Raw genomic sequence first — 24363 nt, 5'->3', positions numbered from 1 at the left:
CTAACGTGGAGGGAAGCACGACATTTTGGGGCGAAGCTTCCCCACTCAGCTTCTATGCGAAGGCAGGAAAATCCTCTCCTCTTATATTTTTTTTCCAACGCAGTCCGAGACGCTCAATGTGGTTAATTAATTTGATATTTTGCTTGATAAATTATTCTTCTGGCCACAATTTGACAGATGATTCTCTTTAGAGTCAATGCCACAAAAAACGTCCAATTAATATATTTATAATAAATTTATCTTAAATTAATTTTTTAATCATAAAAATCATAAACTGATATATTTGTGACAAATTTACCACAAATTAATTTATTGACAAAAAAACCCCCAAATTGGTATTCTTGTGACAAATTTATCATTCATTAATTTTCATTAAATTGGATTAATACTACAAAAATCATAAATCAACACACATATGATAAACGAAAGGTAAAACCCTAAACTCGTATATTCGTTAACTGCCGCGTGTTATCTCACTTAGTAATTTGATGATAAAATTTAACGGATGATAAGTTTGTCACAAGTATATCAATTTTGGATTTTTTGTGATCAAAAAATTAGTTTGGAGTAAATTTATCACACATATATCAGTTTAGAGTTTTTCGTGATGTTAACCATTTTCTTTATTGGCCAGCAGCATTTGATAAATGATTCAAGACCACAATTTCAATATTTTCCATGGATCGTCAATGGGAATTTGTAAGATGATGTGCTTTCACCGATTCATGTAAAGTATTCTAATTAATGGTGTTTTTTGTATTAAAATTGCTAGCAATATGTGGATTTTTCTTTTTCAATTCTGTTAAAAGAAATATAAAAGATGGAAAATTCTATGCAGTAAGAATGCACTCTTTATCATTTGAAGTTTGACAAAAAAAAAGTTATGGTTTATTTACGAGTAACATTAATAAGTATACTAAAATCGATCTTAAGTAATATGACCAAATCATAATTTAACATTTAGCCAGTGCATAAATAGATTTGTGAACATAAATATTATACAAGCATAGAAATCTAGACAATTCTCATTTTCTTTAAAAAAATAATTTTTTGGAAAAATGAATCTTCCAATTCTCTTTAGCCTAATCTTATAGAGAATCTTGAACTTTCCACTTATTATTAAAAATGTCATGAACTTTCAACTTTATCATGTGGAATATAATCTTTCATTTTTGTATTAAAATATCAAGAAATCTTAATTTTTCGGAAAGGGTCCTCAACTTTCAACTTTATCAAGTTAATTTAGATATCACGGGATGATGTCCATGTATAGATTTGATGAGCGAGCACGGTAGATCAATTCATATCCAAAGACTTTAGATGCAAACCCCTCAAACTAAGACCTAAGACTTATAAAACTACTATTTCTGATTTAGACGAAGACTTGCAAGAAGATACATTTCGGCAGCATTTATGGGCATAACTTACCATGTATTTTACCATAACAAAAGAAAATCTTACCATATCTACAAAATGGCACTACATAATAGTTTCATTGCTGTTTGGTGTGTTTAAGAATAAAGTAGGAGCAAAAGAGAGAAGACACTGTTGGGATATAATACGCAAAAACGATAGGATTTTGCAATTTACGTCAATGCGAAATATCTAGAGAAATAAACGAGAAAAATAAATACACCAGAAATTTATGTGATTCGGTCCGAGTATTAGTACCTATATTTACGGGGAAAGCCAGCAGCAAATAATCAACTATAATCGAAGAATCAGAGTTTATAATCACTCACACGCTCAAGTGTTTTCCACACCTAAATTTAACCACAAATCCAAAGTGTTTATAAATAACAACTCATTTTGGTATAAACTCATGGTACAAAATTACTGTATGTTCAAACTCGAAATACAATGCTCTATGTATGCCTGGTTCGCGTACATACAAAATCGCGTATCTCTTCAAGCTTCTCGCGGATGTGGCTTCAATGATCGTTGAACGTGCGGCTACGTACGTAGGGTTTTATCTTCCCTTTTATACGTGTGCCCTCAAAAGTCAAATTCTTGACTTGGGCCCCACGAGCTGGTTTCCTTCTTGGGTGGTGACGTCTGGATGCTGCAACTTCCGTCGTAGCTTTTTCATGTGTGCCTTTTACGTGGAATATGTGTGTGCGTTTGGACCCCACGAAGCTAACGTCTTCGGCTTCTTCGGCCTCCTCTGCAACCGCGTAAAATAAAAACTTTGCTTCCCTATTTTATTTCCTCTTTTGTGCAGTTTTAAAAGTCCAACTAATCACGTTTTTGTAAATATTCAAACTCGAGTCATAATTTAATAGACACTTTGATTTCCTTCAGAGATTTGAAGGGGAAACTAAGGGAAGAACTTAAACAAAGAACATCTTTCCATAAAACAAAATAAGCAATAATGTGTTATTAAAAATCCCAAATTATATCTACTGTGACACCAACACCCTCCTGGGCTTGAGTTTGGCACAACCCCCATAGTTAGGTGTTGTGCCAAGCTAGCAATAATGAGTTGTGCCAATGTTTGAGTTCTAACTTAGGTTCATTCATTATTTGTATTTGGGTTAATGTCACAAAAAATTCTGAAATTAGTACACATGTGACAAATTTACCTCAAATTAATTTTTTAATCACAAAAAATCCAAATCAGTATACTTATGATAAATTTACTTCGAATTAATTTTTTGATCACCAAAAACCCCAAATTTATAAATTTGTGACAAATATACTCTTCATTAAATTGGATTAATACAATGAAAAATCACAAAATTGGTACACCTATGACAAATGGAAGACAAAACCTCAAATTGGTACATCTATCAATAGATGATTCAATAATTTGATAGCAAAATTTCGAAAAGATAAATATGTCACAAATATACCAGTGTGAAATTTTTAGTGGTTAAAAAATTAGTTTTGGATATGTGTTTTAGTTTGAAGTTTTCGTGGTAAAAAATTAGTTTAAAATAAAATTATCATAAATTTTTCTAGTTTCGAATTTTTCATAATAAAAAAAAGTTAATTTATAGTAATATTTATTATATTTATTTTAATTTAAAGATTTTTGTGGTAGTAACTCTTCTTATTTTTAAGGAGTGATTGAATTGTAATCGGAACAAGAGCGTTAGGATTAACAAGGCATAGAAAAAGAAGGGGCACAAGAGCAATAATGAATAATTTCTTGTCATGATTTTTTGCTTGAGGGAATTTTTGACTAAAATATTGGCGACAGCACAAAAGCACGCTCAAAAGCATTGGCAGGCCTTTTTTCCACAATAAGAGGACCCACCCTTTTTTTTCTTTGTTTTTTTAGCTTTTATTTCCCTTTCATTATCACTTTGCTTCTTCACAGGGTTTTGGTCGGATTCCCCCGGGCCGCTTTGCCGTAAATGACGGGTCGAGGTCCACAAGAAATGGCTTTTTGCTACTAGTCATCAAACCGGTGGGTAAATTATCATGACAGCTTGCTTTATGAATGATTCTTCTGGCCACCATTTTATGAATGATTTGCTTGATAGGATCTGAGCGACAATTTTTTCATAAAATTTGACTTTGAAAAGAAACTCTTTGTGGTACGGGAAAAGACGGGGCAAAGGAGCAATGTTGAAAAATTTGTACCCACCACAAAGCATTGTCGTGATCTTTTCCCTGGGGAATCTTTTGACTAACATCTTGCCGACAACACAAAAAGCACGCTAAAAAGCAATGGCGGGACTACTTGTCCACGTTAGGATGCCCCCATCCTCCTTCGTTTCATATTTCCTTTTCATTATCACTTTTGCTTTTTCACAAAATTTTCCACGGATTCTCTCGGACCAGTTTTGCCGTGAACGATGGGTCAAGATCCCCCAAGAAATGGTTTTATGCTGTCATCAAACTGGTTCTGTGATAGAATCGACTATTTTGGAATAAGAGAATTTAAGACACAAACTTTTTTTAGCAAAAATTGATTTGACTTTGTAAAATTTATCAATATTAATAGAAATAGGATTTTTCATTATTTGGGTTTGATAAAAATTTCAAGTTAGAAGTTTCAAGAAAAAATAAAAGATCGATCCTTAGGTACCGGTTCTTTCTATAACAGACTAGTCTAATAACCTGTTCTGAACTCCTAAAATCTGTCATTGGCCCGAAAAGGGTCTCGTCTCCGCTTTAGAAACCGGATCACTTGCCAATTCGCCAGCCACAGCGCTTGGAGTCAAGTGGCATTTCTCTAAAGTTTTCACTGTACACTCCTATCGATTACATTATGCCACGTCTATCATGTCTTGTGGAAAGATCTCAGGTCGGCCTCTAGAAACATGGCCAGTTTTAGGGGGGGCGAAGGCGATTGTGCCCCTCCTCGACACCGCCCGTTCTAGGATACTTCTTTGCAGTTTCCCATTAGGAGGTTGAGACGTAAATTCTTCGCGCATGGGTTGACAGTAGGTCAATCATTGCCCCAACCTTGACAACGAACTGTGTACTATTGAAATCCTAAAATATATTCACAAAAATAATTTAAACAAAAAGACAAATTTCCAATGTGGGACGGACGGCATTTTGGCACGAAGCTTCGTTGAAGCTTCATCTCCCACCCAGCTTCCATGCAAAAGCAAGAAAATCCTCTCATCTTTTTTACACCAGCAACGGCACCGGCACGGCACTGAAAGAATAAAGACTGCACGGCACCAGAATAGCACCGGTAGCACACCAGCAACGACACCAGCAACGCACCAGCGGAAAAGATCACAGGGCCCCCTTCGACCCATCTTCTTCGTCCCTCCTCCGCCCTCGCCTTCGATTTTTCCCCGCAACAATTTCAATCTCTCTCGCTCACCTGGTCGAGCAACTACAATGGTGGCTGAGCGACGGTGGTCGAGCAGCGACAGTGGCCGAGCAACAGCGGGCGAACGACGGTGGCCGAGCAACAGCGGGCGAACAACGGTGGCCGAGCGGCGGAAACCCTAATTTTTCCCCATGTGAGCTAAACGGTGTCAAGTTTCCATGAAGCCATCCATGTAGGACGGCAAACGACGTCATTTTCTTAAGGAGGACCGAAAATGACGTCATTTAAAGGCCTATCGATTTTTTATTTATTTAAAAAATCATTTTGGCCGGAATCTTTCACTGGTGGTCGGAATCTTTCGCCGGTGGCACCAAAGTGAGCGTTTTTCCTCCGATTTGGCATTTAAGTGATCCGACGGAAATTTTTGGCACCAAAGTGAAGACCGCATAACTTATGGCACCATTAGTGTACTTATCCCATTTTTCTTGACTTTTTAATTCAGTTGAAGACACTCGATGTCATTAGTTATTTAAAAAATTCCAAATAATGATCTAAAATGTTATTATTTTCTCAAATAAGAGTCTGAAATAGATCTTATGTCAAATAAGAGTTTGAGTGGTTATGGTTGTTTCAAATAAAGGTCTTAAGTGACTAAGGTTGTTTTAAATAAGGATTTAAACTTACTGGTTACCAGTTGGATAAATATTCCAACTAGTTAAAGGGCGTTTTCATCCAAATACAATTTTTTTATTCTTTTCTTTTCTTTTTTTATTCTTTTTTTCTTTCCAACGAGGGCCAAAAATTATTGCAAGGGCCAGCAAGGGCTCAACAACCCTTGCCCGATCTGTGTTAGACATATTAAATAATAAGTACTTACATAATTTTTTATGTTAACTAATAATAGAAACTCTAAAATCTTTTAGAAAAAATAAAAAAAAGTGTGATTTCCATGCATCAACGGTTGAGCAAGAATTCAGGTGGTTGCGTCGTGTGGTGTGACACATATGTCTATGTTGCCACAAAACAGATGATCATTAGTGAAATTTCATTTGGCTCATTACATAAAGATCATGGCAAAATATATCTCATGAAAGAGTTATTTTTTGCACACTGACTTGACTGCAATTCGGAGTGTAATTTTTACTTGTCATTTGGGAGTATTAAAGTCGTGACCATTGAGACTCCACTTTATTTTATGGAGTATCAAGGTAGTGGCATGGACAAAGCGCTAATTGACTTAGAAATCAACGCCCCAACAACCAAGCTTCTCGAAAATTTCCACCCCAAATTATGGGACATGCTTATACTGATCATGGCCCACGATGAATCATGCACAATCATAGCCATTGATCATGGCAAAACATATCTCATGCAAGAGTTTTTTTTGCACATGGTTTGACTGCAATTCAGAGCGTAATTTTTACTTGTCATTTGGAAGTATCAAAGTTGTGACCATTTGAGACTCCATGGATGGTTGATAGTTTCTCGTTCACTGAATGAATGATACTTATTGTCGTGACTTGTCTGCTCAAAAAAAAAAAAAAAAAGGAATGGAAGGAAAGCCCTTCAAGAGATCGTCTAAAAAATCGGAACCTTCTTAATAAGTTTCTTCACAGTTTGCAAAGCTAATATTACAGTCTCTTGTCTATCCTTACTTTCCATTCATAATCATGTCTACCCACTTCTGCTTGGGGTCTTGAACCTGGCAAGCGGTAGTTTTGCTAACTAAATGTTATATGTATATGAAGTCTCTTCCTTACACCTTTGGAAAAAGATTTGCAATATATATAAATTCTCTCGCTTATCTATGTCATACATAAAGAGGTCATTATAAATTAATTATATAAATATTAAATAATAAGTACTTACATAATTTTTTATGTTAACTAATAATAGAAAATCTAAAATCTTTTAGAAAAAAAAAGTGCGATTTCTATGCATCAACGGTTAAGCAAGAATTCAGGCGGTTGCATCATGTGGTGTGATACATATGTCTATGTTGCCACAAAACAGATGATCATTAGTGAAATTTCATTTGGCTCATTACATAAAGAATATGGTGTAATATATGATTACATATAGGTATTTTGTGTTATTGCTTCAATTAATTATTAATCATTATGGTATGAAAAAATAATCAATTCTATAATACGTGCATTAAATAGAGTTTTGCCAATAAATATGATTACTGAATGCTTAATGAATATTAGAGGGAAAATGCTAGCTAGGTTTTGTCCATGGCTAAGAATATAAATGCTTGTAGTATCTTACAGCCACAAGAATTCTACACCTCCCTCAAAAATCGTTGAGAGTAAAAGTCCCAATTACAAACCTATTAAATTTCTCAATTCATTGTCTGTGGATGAAGGGAAACAATTTTATCAGTTAACTTTTTTTGTTCTATATATGCTAGAGGAATATATAATCTCGCCATTATGATTATCTGAAAAGAAAACAACCGTTATCAAATTGGTTTTGTTCACATGTGCTTTAAGATACTTATGCTAAATGACAAACTTATATTTATGAGGTGTTTAAGAGTGTCCTATAGACAAAATCCTTCTTAAAATAGGGCTTGGCCCCTGATTGTTGGGAGATCCACATGGCTCATTAGTGCATAATACATTTTTTTGATACTTGCTAAATAACTGAATTTTCGTTACTTTTTTCCTGGAATGTGATGAAAGTGAAGATTAAGGCTGAGCTATGTATATTCTGTGTTTAAGTTGATTTTCTTGCCTAGATATTATGGCGTTTTACTCATTTCAACAAGTGAAAAATGAAATTAACAATTAAGAATGACAAATACTACAATGCCATAACGTTGTAGTTTTCAATCAATGCACATTGGCTTTCTCACGTGCTACCTATTTAGATCGAATTAATTAGCAGATGGGTGATAGACAACTGAGAGTAATTTGGAAAGAACAAGTCAATGTTGATCATAATAAGATAATAGAGGTGGATAGAATTGCTTATATGGACATGGACAAACATATTTCTTATCTTAACATCTCCTTAAGTTTTAATTTTCGCATTTGGATCTAATGCCGTTGATGTTATGGAGTAGTGCCATCTCATCACTAGTGTCCTTACAGTAAGGTCATCCTTCATAGAATATTGTAGATTACATATGCACCCTCTAATTTACAATTAAATTGAGTTTGTTCCTGCACCTTCAATTTCGTTTTCCCTTAATACATTGATATTGATGGTTGAGGATTAAAGCGACTAGGAACAACATTTGCATCTGAGAGAGAAAATTATATGAATGCAATGTCTTGAGAGAGTAACATTTTGCTCCCAAAAATTACGCAAAATTATACTATAATAATAAAAATCCACTGTCCATAACAACAAATATTCATTTCTAGCAATTATATTGAAACCAATTACATCCAAAAGTATTAGATGGGCAAAATTCGTTAACTGTACTTACTACTTTCTTCCTAAAGGATAAATGAGCATGGATGAAGTGAGTTTAGATTTCAAAGTGAGTAGCTAACATTAAAATTATTTTAAATAAAAAGGAAAAAAATGTGCCTCTAGTGCCATTTCAATGGGAAGAATTTTCATTCCCCCATACAAAGAATTTACATTTTCAAGATCATCTTGCAGAGTCTTCATTCTCAAAGAGAAAACCAAGCCAAGCAAAAAGTTGACTCATCACATATCAGAAAAAAGAATATGGCCCCGAAACTCGCAGTCCATTTTTCCCCTTCATTTAAGTCGCCTCCAATTGCCACGTCCACGTCCTCCAACTAAATTGACTTTTCATTCCCTTCTTCCATTCACTCCAGCCCCCACGATACGCATAGATGGCCAAGCAAACTCTTCTCCAAAGGCAGAAAAACCCGTCAAAAAGAAGAAAAGCGCTTTAATGGCTACCGAGTCAAAAAGAAAAAAGAAGAAAAATGCTACTAAAAGCTGTCCCGAAAAAAATAAAAAGAAGAATCGACACCTTCCTATAAAAGGATAAGAATAACGTTTCAAAATCGACACCCCACTCTTGTAAAGCTCTTCAAAGTTTCCAGTAGCACCCATTCCACCCTTTGTTTCTCAAATTTACCCACTTTTTGGGGCTTCGAGTCATGAAACTCGCGGGCATTCGTTTTGCAGAGTTTCCATCATGCCCCGTGCTTCTCTGTATTGCTCTTGCACTTTGCTTTAACCAAGTCTCTTCCACTACCAATGAAACAGATAAACTCGCACTTCTTGCATTTAAGGCTGGTATAACCAAAGATCCTTTCTACGTGCTCAACTCATGGAACGATAGCATTGAGTTTTGCCAGTGGTATGGCATTACATGCGGCCGGAGACATAGGAGGGTCATGGTCCTGGACTTACAATCACAAGGACTCTCCGGATCAATCTCTCCTCATATTGGGAATCTTAGCTTCTTGAAAGAAATGCGGCTCCAAAACAACAGTCTCGATCATGCAATCCCTCCGCAAATCGGCCAGTTGCGCCGCCTTCGTATCTTAAAACTACACAACAATTCATTGGTCGGTGAAATTCCCAAAAACATATCAGGTTGCTTGGACTTGTTCGCACTTGAGGTTGGGCATAATGAGCTAACTGGAGAAATTCCTAGGAAGCTCAGTTCATTGACGAAGCTCCGGGATTTCCGTTTGCAGAATAATAATTTAACTGGGAATGTGCCCTCCTTCATTGGCAATTTATCTTCCCTAGAGAGGCTTTATTTACAGTATAACAACTTGTGCGGGAGCATTCCCCAAGTTCTAGGCCACCTAACACACTTGCAATACATTGCCCTTGGATTTAACAAATTGTCAGGTACAATTACACCTTCCTTATTCAACCTCTCTTCACTAAATACATTTTGGGTTGGATACAACCGGATACAGGGGACTCTTCCACCAGGTATGGGCCTCAAACTGCCGAAACTTGAATTTTTTAGTGTTTCTCACAACCAACTTGAGGGGCCAATTCCTCCCTCGATATCGAATTGCACAAAACTCAGTGCGCTTTCCATTACTACTAACGGATTTTCTGGGAAATTACCATCATTGGGAAATTTGTATAAGCTTAGTTGGCTTCAAATGTTTCAAAATCAAGTTGGAAGTGGAAAACTTGAAGACTTGAGCTTTCTTTGCTCATTAACTAATAGCACTGAATTAGTGGAAGTAAATATCAGCGAGAACAAGTTTGGTGGGGTGTTACCTAAATGCCTAGGTAATTTATCCACCACTTTGAAAGAATTTGATACAACCATGAATCAAATATCTGGTGAGATTCCAGAAGAAATTGGGAATCTTGTCAACTTGGAGGTATTATTTCTGAATATGAACCAATTTTCAGGTGTTATCCCCTCAAATTTGGGGAATCTACAAAATCTAAAGTTGTTGCAGTTGGGTCAAAACAACCTTAGAGGGACTATCCCATCTTCATTGGGAAATCTAACCAAGATGATACAGTTATATCTTAATAGGAACGACTTTCATGGGCAAATTCCTTCACATCTATCAAACTGCCGGTCTCTTGTTGCACTTGATCTATCTCATAATAATCTTAATGGTGCCATACCCCCACAACTTGTCGGTCTCTCATCATTAGCCATCTTTTTGGTTTTGTCTCATAACTATCTGACTGGGATTCTACCCACAGAAGTTGGAAACTTGAGAGCTTTGTTCGCGTTGGACATCTCTGACAATTTGTTGGTAGGTGAAATCCCAAATAGTCTAGGTGATTGCACTTCGTTGGTTTTATTGAGGATGGAAGGCAACTTCTTCCACGGGTCGATTCCACAATCAATCAAATCATTAGGAGGCATTGAAGAACTAGATCTTTCCCGCAACAATTTGTCAGGTCAGATTCCAGAATTCTTAGTAGTATTTCGATCCTTAAAGCATCTAAATTTGTCATACAATAAGTTTGAAGGTATGCTACCATGTGAAGGAGTCTTTAAGGATGCTACTAGTACTTCCATTGTTGGGAACAATGAGCTCTGCGGCGGATTGCCGGAATTTCATCTCCCCAATTGCATTTCCAAAAGCCACAAAAGCAGAAAGATCGATGTAGTGATAGTTGTCGCTTCTATCATTTCTGGAGTTGTTGGAATGGCTCTTATTGCAGCTTATATATATCTTTGTTGGGTGAAGAAGAAACTAAATGAACCAGTTTCAAGTTCAATGGATGATTCACATTTGAATGTATCTTACGGGACACTCTTAAAAGCAACTGAAGGTTTTTCTTCAGCAAATTTGATCGGTGTTGGAGGCTTTGGTTCTGTTTATAGGGGGATACTCAAAGATGATGGAACGGTTGTTGCCGTGAAGGTGCTTCATTTAGTCCGTCGTGGTGCTCTGAATAGCTTTATAGTTGAGTGTGAGGCATTAAAGAACATCAAACATCGAAATCTTTTGAAAATACTTACAGTTTGCTCTGGTAGTGATTACCAAGGAAATGATTTTAAGGCCCTAGTCTACGAATTCATGGACAATGGAAGCTTGGAACAATGGCTACACTCATATGCAACATCATCTCATGGGAATATGCTTTCAAAAAAGTTGAATTTCATATGGAGGATAAATATTGCAATTGATGTTGCTTCTGCACTAGATTATCTTCATCACCAGTGCCACATTCCCATCGTTCATTGTGATTTAAAGCCAAGCAACATCCTCTTAGATGCTGAGATGGTCGCACATGTTGGCGACTTTGGATTGGTAAAATTCCTTCATGAATCATCCCTTGATACCGTAGATAATCGATGAGCTCAATGGGTCATAGAGGGACAAAGGGGTTATGCTCCACCGTTCTCTCTCTCTCTCTCTCTCTCTCTCTCTCTCTCTCTCTCTCTCTCTCTCTCTCTCTCTCTCTCTCTCTCTCATGACAACTCTTATAGTCTTACACATGTTACACTTTAATTTGATTTGATTTGGATTGTGATCAAAATGTGTGGCAGAATATGCGACGGGATGCAAAGTTTCAAGAGAAGGAGATGTCTATAGTTTCGGCATTCTGTTAATGGAGATATTCACAGGTTTGAGTCCCACTGATAACAAATTTAGAGACAATTTGACTCTTCATAATTTTGTTGCAGAAGCTTTGCCTGAACGAGTGTTAGAAGTCACGGACAGCTTTCTGCTTCAAGAAAGAGAGAGCCATTTAGGCTCCTATAGTCGTCAGCACTGGTCTTCCGAAAGGGATAACATATTTCAAGAATGTTTGGTTATGGTGTATAAGATTGGAGTTGCTTGTTCGTACCAAGTGCCGGGTATACGGATGAGCATCAATGAAGCTGCAAATCAGTTGCACCAGATAAGGAAGAAACTCTTTGCATTGGGTTTACATGAACGAGATGAACCATCGATAGCTTAAATAGCTATCGTACAGGACGCAACTCTTCTAACGTGAAGAACTGTCCGAAATTGGGCTTAGCCCAGGATCGGCCCATCAACCCAATTATCGGTTTCAGTCTCCCAGTTGTGAATCGTCACCGTCAAGAGCCACTCCATCCGCCCCCACGCCACCACCACCTTAACTCCTATTCAACAGAGCAGTGATTATTTTGTGTCAATAACGATGCTTCGTAGGTCTCTCCAACTGTGAAAATTGTGTTGTTTAGTAAATTGAGCCTCGTTGTTGAGTTCATTAGCTCGAAGTAGCTTTTATTGTTGGTATTACAATCAAACGTGAGTGCTGCTCATCTTTTCTTTGAATTTGTAAGTTCCTTTTTTGTCTTTAGACAGTGACAGATTAGTTTTTTTCTTTTCTTTGGTCGAAATATCCACTATTAGTTATGAAATGCATAGCATGGCATCATATTTATAAAAAGGAAAAAAGAGATATGGAGCATATTCATTGCATAAATTTGGATAGAGCATTTATTGCCCAAGTTTGTGAATTGATTAATTGTGAAATAACTTGAGAAATGCTTAATGAAAAGAAGTGTAAAAGCTTATAGGTCAAGGGTAGGTGAGCCTCGTGCAACCTTTGACTCTCCAAATCTTGCTCAATAGACTTGCAATAGTCGACGACCATCAACTTTGGGTTTGCATCAACCAAAATTGGGGTGGTGATGAGTGTGTTTGGTTCAAAGAGAGATGATGAACAATAGGATGAGAGCAAAATAAGTATACAAAAAAGTATAAGTGAGGGTAAAGTTGGAGGAAAAAAAATCATTAAGCTAAGGGACTTTAAAAATGTTAAATTTGGTTCAAGGCTTTTGGGACCTCAAGGTTGGCACAAGGGTCCTCGAGGCCTGAGATTCTTTGGAAGAGCAAATTGAAACGCACCACCTTGCCCAGCGAAGCTCACTAGTCATATAGGACTACCAACGGGGACCCCTTAAACTTTATGCACTTTCGACCAAAAAAGAAAAAAAAAAAACTTTATGCACAAACAGCAAAAGTAAACATGACAAAGCAAATCACTTCGATTCACTTCAATAGTACTCTCAAGATTAGCATAGTTGCCCCAATTTCGTATTTACAAAAAGATTTCGCAAACATGGAAAGGAAAATTATTGCAGCAGTAATCACAAGATAATATAGCCAACGTCTAACATAATTACAGGACATTAACAAAACTCCCACCCTAACAATAGTAGTGTACCATAATATTATGATGTTGAGCGCACTCTAAAGATCCAAAAAGTAAAAATCGATTTAAATTATATAAAGTTTTAGGTAATTTATTCACGTTGCCCTATCTAAAATTACCCATTGTGCTTTTCTACCTTTACTCTATTTCGTTCTTATATACGTAATCTTTGGAAAATGTACCCATGCTAAAACCAAACAAAATTGAAATGGGTTAAAAATTCAAGGAACCACAAGATTAAAATGTGTCGTCGTTAAAAAATAACTCAATATAATTGTTTGATATTTTGCTGTAAAAGAAAAGTTAGAAGATGTTTTGTCCTTCCCACAAGTATTCACATCATTTTGCAAAGAACACATTCCTCGCGACAGGAGATAGCTCTCCTGATGTCATTTGAAAGATACGTCATTTTTCCATTTGGCATGTGGCTGGCTCATTTCACAAACTGACAAACTTGTGTTTCCTCATATTGTGTTATAAGTCTATCAATGTAAAAAACAAGAACACGTAAAGATTATTGGTCATTGTTGGTCAGGAGTCTTTGGGTGAAAGGCAGTACTTTACTAGAGCGTGGTCCCTAAAGCAACTTGGAGGCTCCTCCAGAAATTCGATGTGAATCGTGGGTCTCAGTCCGATGTTATAGTTATGGGGACACCATGCAGTCGTACTATTTGTTTAACATATAGTGCGGCATACTTCTCCAGCGAATAATCTACCTGTATAGCCATAACATGCGTATTATTAAATGCTGACAGCAGAAATTGAAGCCTAAAGGAGATATCCGAAATTGTTACCTTGATAGACTGCAGCTCTGGTGATCTAGCAAGCAAAGACCGAATATACAATATCCTGACACGTGTGACAAGCATGGTATCCATAACTCTCTTCGGTTCCATTTTACGAATAAACGTAAAAACAGCATCTCTAATTTCCGCAAGAATCTCATGCTCTCTGGAAGCACCTGCCTTGATGACAGCGGCCAAAACATGCACAACAATAATATTGGCAATTAACAATGATATATTTTAAGAAGTTCACAATTATCAACAGAAATAACGAAATTATGCAGAATGGAGTAAATACTAAATTAGATGAATAACATGTCATAAACAACTGCAGTATTTTTCTATTTTTGAAACATCCATTCACCAAAATGCTGTAATTCTTTCGAAAATAGGAAAAAACATATTGTACTTGCAGTTACTTCTTTTTAGCTCTTTGCTCGTGCTTCTGTTTCTAGCACTTGAACGTTGAGTTTTCTTTGACATTGAACATGTCAAATGTTTAAAGACAAAATTAGCATGTAGATTCATTAGAAGTCATGTAGAATCATTTCAAAATTACAAAAACGAACTGTTCAGAAGAGAAACCAAAAGCTGCTTTTTGGTCTTTCACAAAATGAATGAAACACACCCAATGAGAAGTGCAAATGAACAATTTTGAGATAAAAATTACAAGACGAAGTAACAAACTATCGCCAATCACTATTGTTCTTTACTAAAGACAAAGCACACCGATTGATAGCGATTGGATCATGAAACTACTACCCACAAAAAGATAAAACTTTATACATGTTGAATGACAAACCAGTGATGAAACATTCATCAGATTTTTTTTTTCTTTTCCACTTAATGAACACCCCTCATTATTTTTCAAATGCATGTGAATATCTTTAAGTGAGCATACCAACATCAAGAGTTTGTTTGCTCCACCAGAAATGGCAGCAAGACTGTCATACTGATCCAGATCGAAGTCATTCAATGCTGCAGTCAGGTATTCTCCCACTGGTGTAGTTCTAACTTTCTCAGAACTTGCTTTGACCAGAGCAACTGAACCGGCAGACTTTTCAGCACTTAATGGTGAAGGAACAACATCCAGAGTACGTCCAACATTGTCATTACTTGTCCTGGAAAAACTGACAATGGAAGAATGGACAACATGAAACATGGTGTAGGCTAGAATCACAAAAAGCAAGTTTCATCTCAGAAATGTACCGAGATGGCATGTTTGCAGTTCCTTTTGATTACCTAAACAGAATAACAAGCATGTCAGAAATCTGAGAAAGTAATCTTACCAGAAGAAAGAGGTAAACTGAAGAGCACCTTGCATAATCACCCAAAAATATAAAAAAACTTAGTCAATGGAGTAGAAGCCTCCAAATATGAAAAGCCAATACAGCCCATGAAAACAATAGAGGAAGCAGACAAGTCAAATGCCTTTCACTTTAGCCCACGAGTAAAAAGAGGCCGAGTTGATTCTTAGTAAGCATGGATGACCTCAAATGAAATTTACTGCAAGTTCAAAGGTTTAATCTAAACGAATTTTAATTTCCCTAAACATATTATTTGCCAAATTCATTGTCAGTGCAGCTCTAACCTAAGGATGACCCAAATTACATTCCCTTTATGACCCAAATTATACTCCCCCATCTCATATAAATTGGACTGTGTCAAATTCAGCACCCATGAGATCTCTACAACTTACAAACAAGTCACAACCGAGTTACTAACATAGAACTCATCTCACCAAAATGAAATGCTGCTGATAGCAGAAGAGTCGAGTAAAGGTTCACCAATATCTTTGCAGAACAATGACTATAAGCAAACGTACAGACTTGCACTGGAAATGATAGACTGATAACTGAGGCTGTGCAGATTAGGCACGACTGTGCTACTCCAATCCAAAGTCTGAACAACTGTGGATCCACTCAAGCCCCAGGTGGGACCTCACAGTTGTCTACAGATGCTACGCGACCCGAGAGCCATTGCAGCTCTCAAAAAAAGTCAAGGAAGAGGATAATGAGACCAATAGCTCTAGACATGAACTAAATACAGCAGCCAAAGAAACTGAGGTACTAGCAAAGTCCATCCGCAGTTTTTCCCCTGCATCATGGCACTGCCAGGTAAAATTATAGTATTAACAGGAAAAAGACTTTACCTGGGGTGAACTGGTCAATGAAGCTTTTTCTGTGAGTCTGTCAAATAATTTCTCATTCTCCTCATGCAATCTCTGCAAGAGCAATTCATTATTACAGGCATCAAGTCTTATTAACATCCAGATAGAGACTGCATATACACCATTTTATAAGAAATTAACTCCTGTCTAAATTCGCCTGCTATGAAACTACAATTTTTCCAATATATTGCCCACATAAAATTTAGACATGTTGAAAACAAAGAAGCCCATTGTTTGGCAAACAATCACAGCTATCATACTACACAAGCATATAAAAAAGAAACAGAACATGTCAAAAATATGATTATCACCTCAAGCCAAAGGATCCACAAGATCAACTTATGTTTTTATGTTAGTTTCCAACATTCACAACTGATCTGCCTAGCTGACAAAAAAATTGTTCAATATAGAATAGTTACAGCTGCTCCTTTTGCTGAAGAAAATATAATCATGATATTCCATGCTTTTATAAAGTAATTTGGATTCGCTACACTCACAAACACTGGAAGCCACTGACCCTGGTTCTGATTTCAAATTCTGTTGGTTGTTAGCATCTTCCTTGTCAATTATGTGAGCAACACAAGCGTAATGCCCAATTTTTACCCTCTCACGACGCATCCATCTCCACCGAAATAAATCACAACAAAAATGCAGAGAGTGCAAATGAAAGAGAAGAAAGATAAACAACATAACTCTTTCAATGACTCTACCTGACACATCGTGGCAGAGGAAACCACCGACTGAACAGGTTGACAACCTTTAACCAAAAAAAGAGAAGGCAAAATACCAAACATATCCTTTTCTGGTGGGATAATTTTCTCATGGAAAATAATTGATAGAATTACAGGATCAGCATAAAGCAATTAGGCTATAGACGCACCGACTCTAGTAATTGTTACTTGCATCAAAAGAAAGTAACACCTAAGAGCGGAAAAGAGACTGCGGATTTTTCTATTTTCTCATGTGCACTCAAGGGAAGGAGAACGAGTATTTGGAGAAGGGGAAAACAAGCAGCAAGGCATATAGAATTGATCATACAACAAAATACCCACGTGAATGAACATACCTCAATTAATGCATCACGTTTTTTTAGCTCTTTTTCAAGTTTCTTGGTCACTATGGAAGAATCCATTGTATTACTAATAGCTTTCGGAAGTGATTGTACTTCAAGGCCTGAATCTATATCTGATTTTGACTTAGTTTCACTTGAATGAAGGGCTTCATTAAGCTCATGCTCAAGACTTCTAATCTTGGTCTGCATTATGAAAATAAGGGCAAGAGAAAAACTTCATTACAGAGTTGCATTTGAAGCTAGAAGCAGAAGATGTCATATCACATATCTGACTTTCTAGTATCGGATGACCATAAACCCAAAGCATTATCACAGACAAGACTTGCACCATGCACATATTTCTTTATCGCATGCATATATTTCTACATCTAAGTGAAGTCACGTACTAATTAAACCAAAAAGGAGGGAAAACAATTCATGGCAGGACAAGGAGATGCAAAGACTAGCTTCCAAATGACTTGACTGCACTATGCCTTGTTAAATCAGTAACTAAGTGACCAGATAACCTGAAACACAGGTAGGGCGTACAGATCATGACATAAGAATGAAAAGCAATCAACACACTAAACAGATACGAATTGTCTAATGCGTTCTCATCATATGTTATTGCAGCAGAACTATGTGTACCAAAGTGAGGTACATAGGAATGCCCCCATGCAGTTTTGTGGATGTTGAGACGGCATCTGCGAGCCCACGGACACATACACCAATGAGAGAGCATAGGCACACAAGCATATGCTCCTACTTAAAGGCACACAAAGACCACATGCAGGCACCAACATCTCTCTACTTCAAGAAAACTTTGGAGCCATATCAATTGTCTCCCATCATGTACAAACTAAAATTACATCAACTTTTTTCAGTAATACTTGGTGGTTTATTTCACACAAATAGGACCATCATCAAAACTTTTTAGGAGCAACTATAACCATAAAAAGCATGCTTCAAGAGTTCAAAGAGTCAAATTCCAAGAATCCAAGATCCATAAAAGAACGGAAAAGCATATGATCAACTTAGTGGTGAAGTAGATGATAAAGCACAGGCTGAAAAGCATTAAGTTTCAAATAGGACGAACTTGCAAAGACTGAATAGTTGAATCTTGCTGCTGTAACTACAGCTTCTGAGCCTGCTCCAGCTGTGCCAGTTGAGCAAGTTGATTTCTGAGCCGCACATTCTGCTCCTTCTCAATCTTATGCTTATCTGCCAGCATTATGTTCTCAAACTGCTCAGAAAAAGTTATGATTTCAGTAAATAATCCTAATGAAAACCACAGATGGAAATCATTTCGAAATTAAAACACAACATTTTCCTCGATTTATATTGAACTGCTTATGCACATACTACAGACAAGGAAGAAGTTAATTATGGGTGTTAACATCATTAAATATTTCCCAGAAACTTCATCATAACTACGAATTTGATAAAAATTTCACACTACAACACTCATTAAAAACCAAATGCAACACTGCACGGGAATCCATCATCAAAAATGTATTTCACAGAGGATAGAAGATGTAGATAGAGAACAATGTGTCTATCAACTATTAGCATCCATTGAACTAATGTTACAAGAAAAAGTTTTCTTTGGAGAATAGTATTTAATTCGCTGGGAAAAGGCGGTCATTTGGAGGACAACCACATGGAAATCTTGCCCCAGACAAAGTCATTTCTTCAAAGAGGTTGCTCAAATAAATCTGGGACACATTTTTCCTCAGAGAAGCCAGCATTAATCAGGAGTGCAAATGACATAACTATCAACTGAAGTAATTGATCATCATACAAGTTCCACGCAAAACTTGGAGAAATGCCACTACGAAGTTGCGCACCTATAAATCTGACTGCAGAGTAAAGGAGACCTTCCATGCCTTCTGAACTTCATTAAAAAGAAGAACACATTGATCATTTGCATCTTTCAACGATTGTTTTAGCCCTAAAACCTCTTGTTTAACATCTTGTAATTCTTTCTCTTTATCATACAAATCCTTCCTCGCATCATTGGCCTAAATAAGATAAAGACACCCCCCTGCAAAATTCAGTGCTTTTTCCCGTTTTTGATGACAAACAATAGAAATATTCGCAAAGGCCAGAAATTCTGTATCAAAGTGCTTTAACATTCTTTCATGATGACAAAAATATTGAACATATCACATCACAGGGAACAAGCTGAAAAGAGTATGCTCATGATAACTAGCAATTAAAAAAATTGACAAGACAATTATTCAAGCAACAGGCGACCAAAAGGTGAAGTCAGCAATGGACACCTTCTCACATCCATTAAAATCAAAAAGCTTTAAGGGGAGAAACAAACAATATTCTCTAATGTGGGTTCGTGCCCATAGACTATCGACACTAGTTCAACCAAAAATCCCAACTAAGGTTCAGTCTAACAGGGAATACAGAACATACAACGTCCCGCCATTTCTTTATCATATCTCTGTTTCCGAGGCTTAGCATAGCATTTCGTGCTCTGGAAGCAAAATTAAGGGATGATAATGTCTCAGATACGTTTGATGCATCAGGAGACACATTAACAATCAGCAGAGTCTTGGATGCAATTGTCGGTGCAATCAGCAGTAATTCTTTATGATTTAATCTAATCTTAGTAAGCACCAACACAACAATGGAGATGCAAACTTTGCAAAGGGATTGAGGGCCATGTATGTGCTCATGGATTACCCTGTTTTGCCTCCTCATGTATATTAATATATAACTATAAAGAGAATATCTTTCACTAAATTATTAAATTAGTGGACTCTTTGGTTTTTAGTAGACATGTATCAGTTTGTCAATCCTCAGATATAATCATGTGCCTAGATCATCAAATGAAAAGGTAATCTCTTACTCAAACATTTATGAGTTGCTTCATTTTGCCACTATTATAATGCATGTCCAGCGGGGCAAAAGCAAACATCCTGTACAACTATATCAACTAGAATTTTGTAATTTAAGAAAATAATACACAAAAAAGGAGAATGGAAAAATTTAGCCTAACCAAAAGAGTCCCTGTCTGATAATTCTTTTTATCCCTAAGGCTGCATTGATGAATCATCTCAATTACTTCATCCATCTCCTTGAGTTTTGGGCCCATTAAGAAACTAATGCAATCAAATTCAAGCAGTAAGATGTATTCAGAATAAGCAGATATGCAAAAACATTAAGTATCGCCATGGAGCAGAGTGTACCTGTTCCTTCCACCAAGATGCCCAACACGATCCAGACCTAAATAATGGAGAATCTGAAGATAAAGTCAGTAAGTAGAAGTAACAATCAGAATTAGCAGTGTCGTGAAGGGAAATGGACTGAGTGATTTATCTCTCAAAGATAGAAAGTCAACCCCCCCATCAGCTAGAGATGGAATAATATAGCTGCCAGTAGATAAAGCCATAAACAGAGAGACTTCTCAGAACAATAGAATCAAACTCATAAGTCAAGACTCAATGGATCATTAACCTGATAAAAGTTATAAACAAACCAATATGGTTGGGTCCCTATGGTCAATCTCTTAAGATCATTATGTCATCCATAATAAACATGAAAGCAGATGAAAATGGAGCCCTTCTCTTGACTCCAGATTTTCTTAATAATTTTGCTCAGTTAGCATTACTTAAATCACTAAGTCATGTTGAACTTTTCTATACATTAAGATGCCGTCTCCTACCCCAGGAAAGGGGGCACGAAAATTCAGGATCTTCCGCTGTACGGATGTCCTGGAAAACGACAGTAAGTATGGATTAAAGGGCTAGCCATCTACTGGTCCAACTGATCAATTTACTTTATTTTGACTATGAGATAATTATCACCTATTGCGTCAACCACTGTTCTTCGGCATAGAAGGGTAATCAAATAGGCAGGTTTACATCAAGTGTGTGTAAACAAGAGTAGAGATGTGACTTCAAATGATGACTGAAGGTGAACATAGGTAAAAGTTAAGGGGTAAAAAATCCAAAAACAACTGACCAGAAGATCCCAGTCATCTCTGCGAAGCTCTTCGTCTAAATGTCGTGAAACGTTTTGGTCTACTTGAACAGTATCTTTAACCTGTAATCAAATAACACTCTAATTGAATAGCAGAAGACACTATTCAAATTAACCCAAAGAACATATACCTAAAACCATATGAAGAACACTTGTCGGTGAAAACCACTCACAAAAAAACTGCTCACTCCATCGTGCCTAATAAATGATCCTGGAAATAACTTAAGCCATGTGTCATCACCATGCATGACCATCTTCCTACCAGTCTGAAAGAATTGACCTACCATACAAGAAGCATACAAGTGATGCGTGTTATAAATTCTAAATAGTAAAACTTACTGTCATCTAATAGCTTAAACTTTTACAATAGTTAGCAGTGCTCCCACAAAATTTTACAAGGTATCAAGGTAGAGGGTAATAAATTCCCAATTATATATTTCCATTCTTAGATCTAATGGCAAAGCCCAACCTATGCATGGGTGGGACTACTACAACATTTATATATTAAACCATGTCATCATTTAGTAGTTTAACTGATCACAACAGTTGAAATGATCCACCAAATTTCACAATGTGTACAGATCCACAAGATCATTTTATATAATAAGTATGGCAATCCAACTTGACCTACTGATAATGTTATCATCTTGCAAAGCTTGTGTATTAAAGTTGAGTGCCACGTCCAGAAATCCTCCAATTGCCCCAGAAACCATAGCCTGGAACCACAGAAACTTAGACCGTTAATAAGAAGAGGAAACATCAACCTAAAACATAGAAGTAGCCCAAAGTAACAACTTTTAAGCACGGCATTGTAACAGTCGGAGGTGCAGCCCTTGCATGGTACCCAACTGCAGATCCATTCGCTAGTAACGACTGAGTATAAGGCATGGCTTCAACAAAAGCCTCTCTTGGAGGCTTGTCGTCCCTTCCGAGCACAAATTCTGCTGGAAGACCATCAACAACCTAAACTGACATGGGTGCAGTGGGCAGCTAGTACTTACTATCGAGTTACATTCATAATGCAAAATAAAGAGCTGGTGCCAAGAGCATCTTCAATCGGCACATATCTCAAGCATGAGAAAGATCACATACCATTAGAATTAGCCGATCGAACGGAGGGCTGATCTCAGATAATTCCTAAAATAGCAAATGGATCATCAAAATCAAGAAAATCCAGCCGCCCCTAAGCAGAGGACTCGCAATTCACCATCTCAAAACAGGGGTAAGCAAATACCGAACCTGATACAACCGCTTGAGCTCTTCAGGAGGCAATGCCGCCGCCGAATCATTTCCAACGCCGTTGGGCCACGGCGCACGGAAGCTCTCCGGTCCACTGACGACGGCGACGGCGAGACCCAGAAGGCAAAACAGAAAACAGTTCAGAAATTGCAAAATGGGTCGACGCATCCGGATCATCTTCAACTTCGAACCGAGCGCGTAGCAATTACTGGCGAATTTTCGGTGTATAGGAACGCACCTGACGCCAGAGAGAGCAGGCTTGGTGGGGAAGAAGCCGAAGATGAAGAGGTAGAGGCCGAGGGACTGGAGGAGAACTGCAGCTGCGGCGATTATGGCGAATCTGGAGCACGTAATCGAAGAAGGAGACATTCCCGCGTGCTCTCTCTCTCTCTCAAGCGGGTCGAATCCGCGCAAGCATTCCTCGTACAGGTACAGAGGAGGGAGATGACCAACCCTGGTCCGCTTGTGAGAGTTCAGGGGTGGCTTTGGGAAAATATTTCTCATTAAAATTATTTTCTCTTGAGATTGAGAAAGACCTTAATTTGATTTGTCTATAATTATGAACAAAATATCTTATATTATGTATGGAGTTTACAATTCATTATCTTAATCTCGCTAGCCCTTATTTTTACTTTTTTCGGCATAGCCTAATAAAAACCTTAAGTTTTAATTTTCATTTCAAATTCTATTTTTTGTCTCATAAAAAATCTCTAACTTTAGCCTATGTTCCAATCCTAACCTAATTTTTTTTCCCTATTAAAAATCCCAAACTTTAAGTCTAGTATCAATTCTACCCTAAACCTTTTTTATATCATAAAAACCCTCAACTTTATATCAAGTATCAATTTTACCCTTTTTTTTGTCTCATGAAAAAATATCAGCTTTAAGTGCAGTTTTGACTTTACTCTAAATTTCTTGTTTCATAAAATATCATTAACTTTTTACTTGAGCCCCAAATCTACTTTTCATTAACCAACTGTCAAAATCTCCCTTAAGGATTGTGCACTCGTCCATTTCTCATACTTGGGAATGTTCCGTTTCTCATAGTCAGAGAGCTTGCCCTTAGAGCGCTCAAACAAGTCATGCCTGGAAGTTTTTCATCTCTGAGTTGTCAACGATAAATTTGAACAAAGGTTAATGTAGGCAGATTTGTGACTAAAGTAAAAATTTGTGGTGTTTTATAAGATTATAAAAATTTCAGGGTAAAATTGGGACAAGACTTAAAGTTTCAGATTTTTCATAGGAAAAGAAGTTTATAATAGAATTTTGAGACGACTTAAAGTTGATGATTTTTATAAAACAAAAGAAAAATTAATGATAGAATTGTCACTGGACCTAAAGTATGAGGGGTTTTTTTTTTATGAAATAAAAGGTAAAATTGGGACAAAAGCTAAAGTTGAAGGGTTTTTAAGGTATTAGGCTGCATGATATGCTTGGTCCTTTTTTCTTTTTTTTAATACCTATATGCTGTGATATCCTAAATTTTGACCCCGCCTCGAATATATGAAATGGGCATTTCATCGATGCACCTATGGTCCTTTTTCTTGGAGCCGATCACTCTCGAGTTAATTGATCTATTAGGTGAAGTCGTTAAAGGATATAAATGCGACAAACTTGAGAATTTGATTAGAAATCGACTGCTCGACCGTGCTAATCGGCAATAGTCAATACGGCATCGTTATAATCGATTAGAGATCGGAGATAGGTAGATTCGACAGAGGCATGTAATTAAGTTGTGGGTGATTTCACTTAATTGCAAAATTCGCGTCAAATAACACTAAACTGATTTTTTTTTGTCGATTCTGTACCTGGTGCC

General features: G+C 37.0%; 1 protein-coding gene and 1 pseudogene across 1 annotated transcript in view; one reads left to right on the top strand and one right to left on the bottom strand.

The window, feature by feature from the left end:
* LOC120288389 (probable LRR receptor-like serine/threonine-protein kinase At3g47570) overlaps positions 1–12476 on the top strand; it is a 90533-nt gene extending 78057 nt beyond the window's left edge. The window contains exon 2 of the mRNA XM_039302340.1: positions 11667–12476. Coding sequence (XP_039158274.1) covers positions 11667–12082 — 416 coding nt within the window. The 3' untranslated portion in view covers positions 12083–12476. The remainder of the gene's footprint in view (positions 1–11666) is intronic.
* A 1266-nt stretch (positions 12477–13742) lies between these two features.
* On the bottom strand, positions 13743–23015 carry LOC104420265 (annotated as a pseudogene).
* Positions 23016–24363: the final 1348 nt, after the last annotated feature.

The sequence above is a fragment of the Eucalyptus grandis genome, chromosome 9 (genome assembly GCF_016545825.1).
Source record: "Eucalyptus grandis isolate ANBG69807.140 chromosome 9, ASM1654582v1, whole genome shotgun sequence".
Taxonomy (NCBI): domain Eukaryota; kingdom Viridiplantae; phylum Streptophyta; class Magnoliopsida; order Myrtales; family Myrtaceae; genus Eucalyptus; species Eucalyptus grandis.
This window is presented reverse-complemented; position numbering and strand designations above follow the sequence as displayed.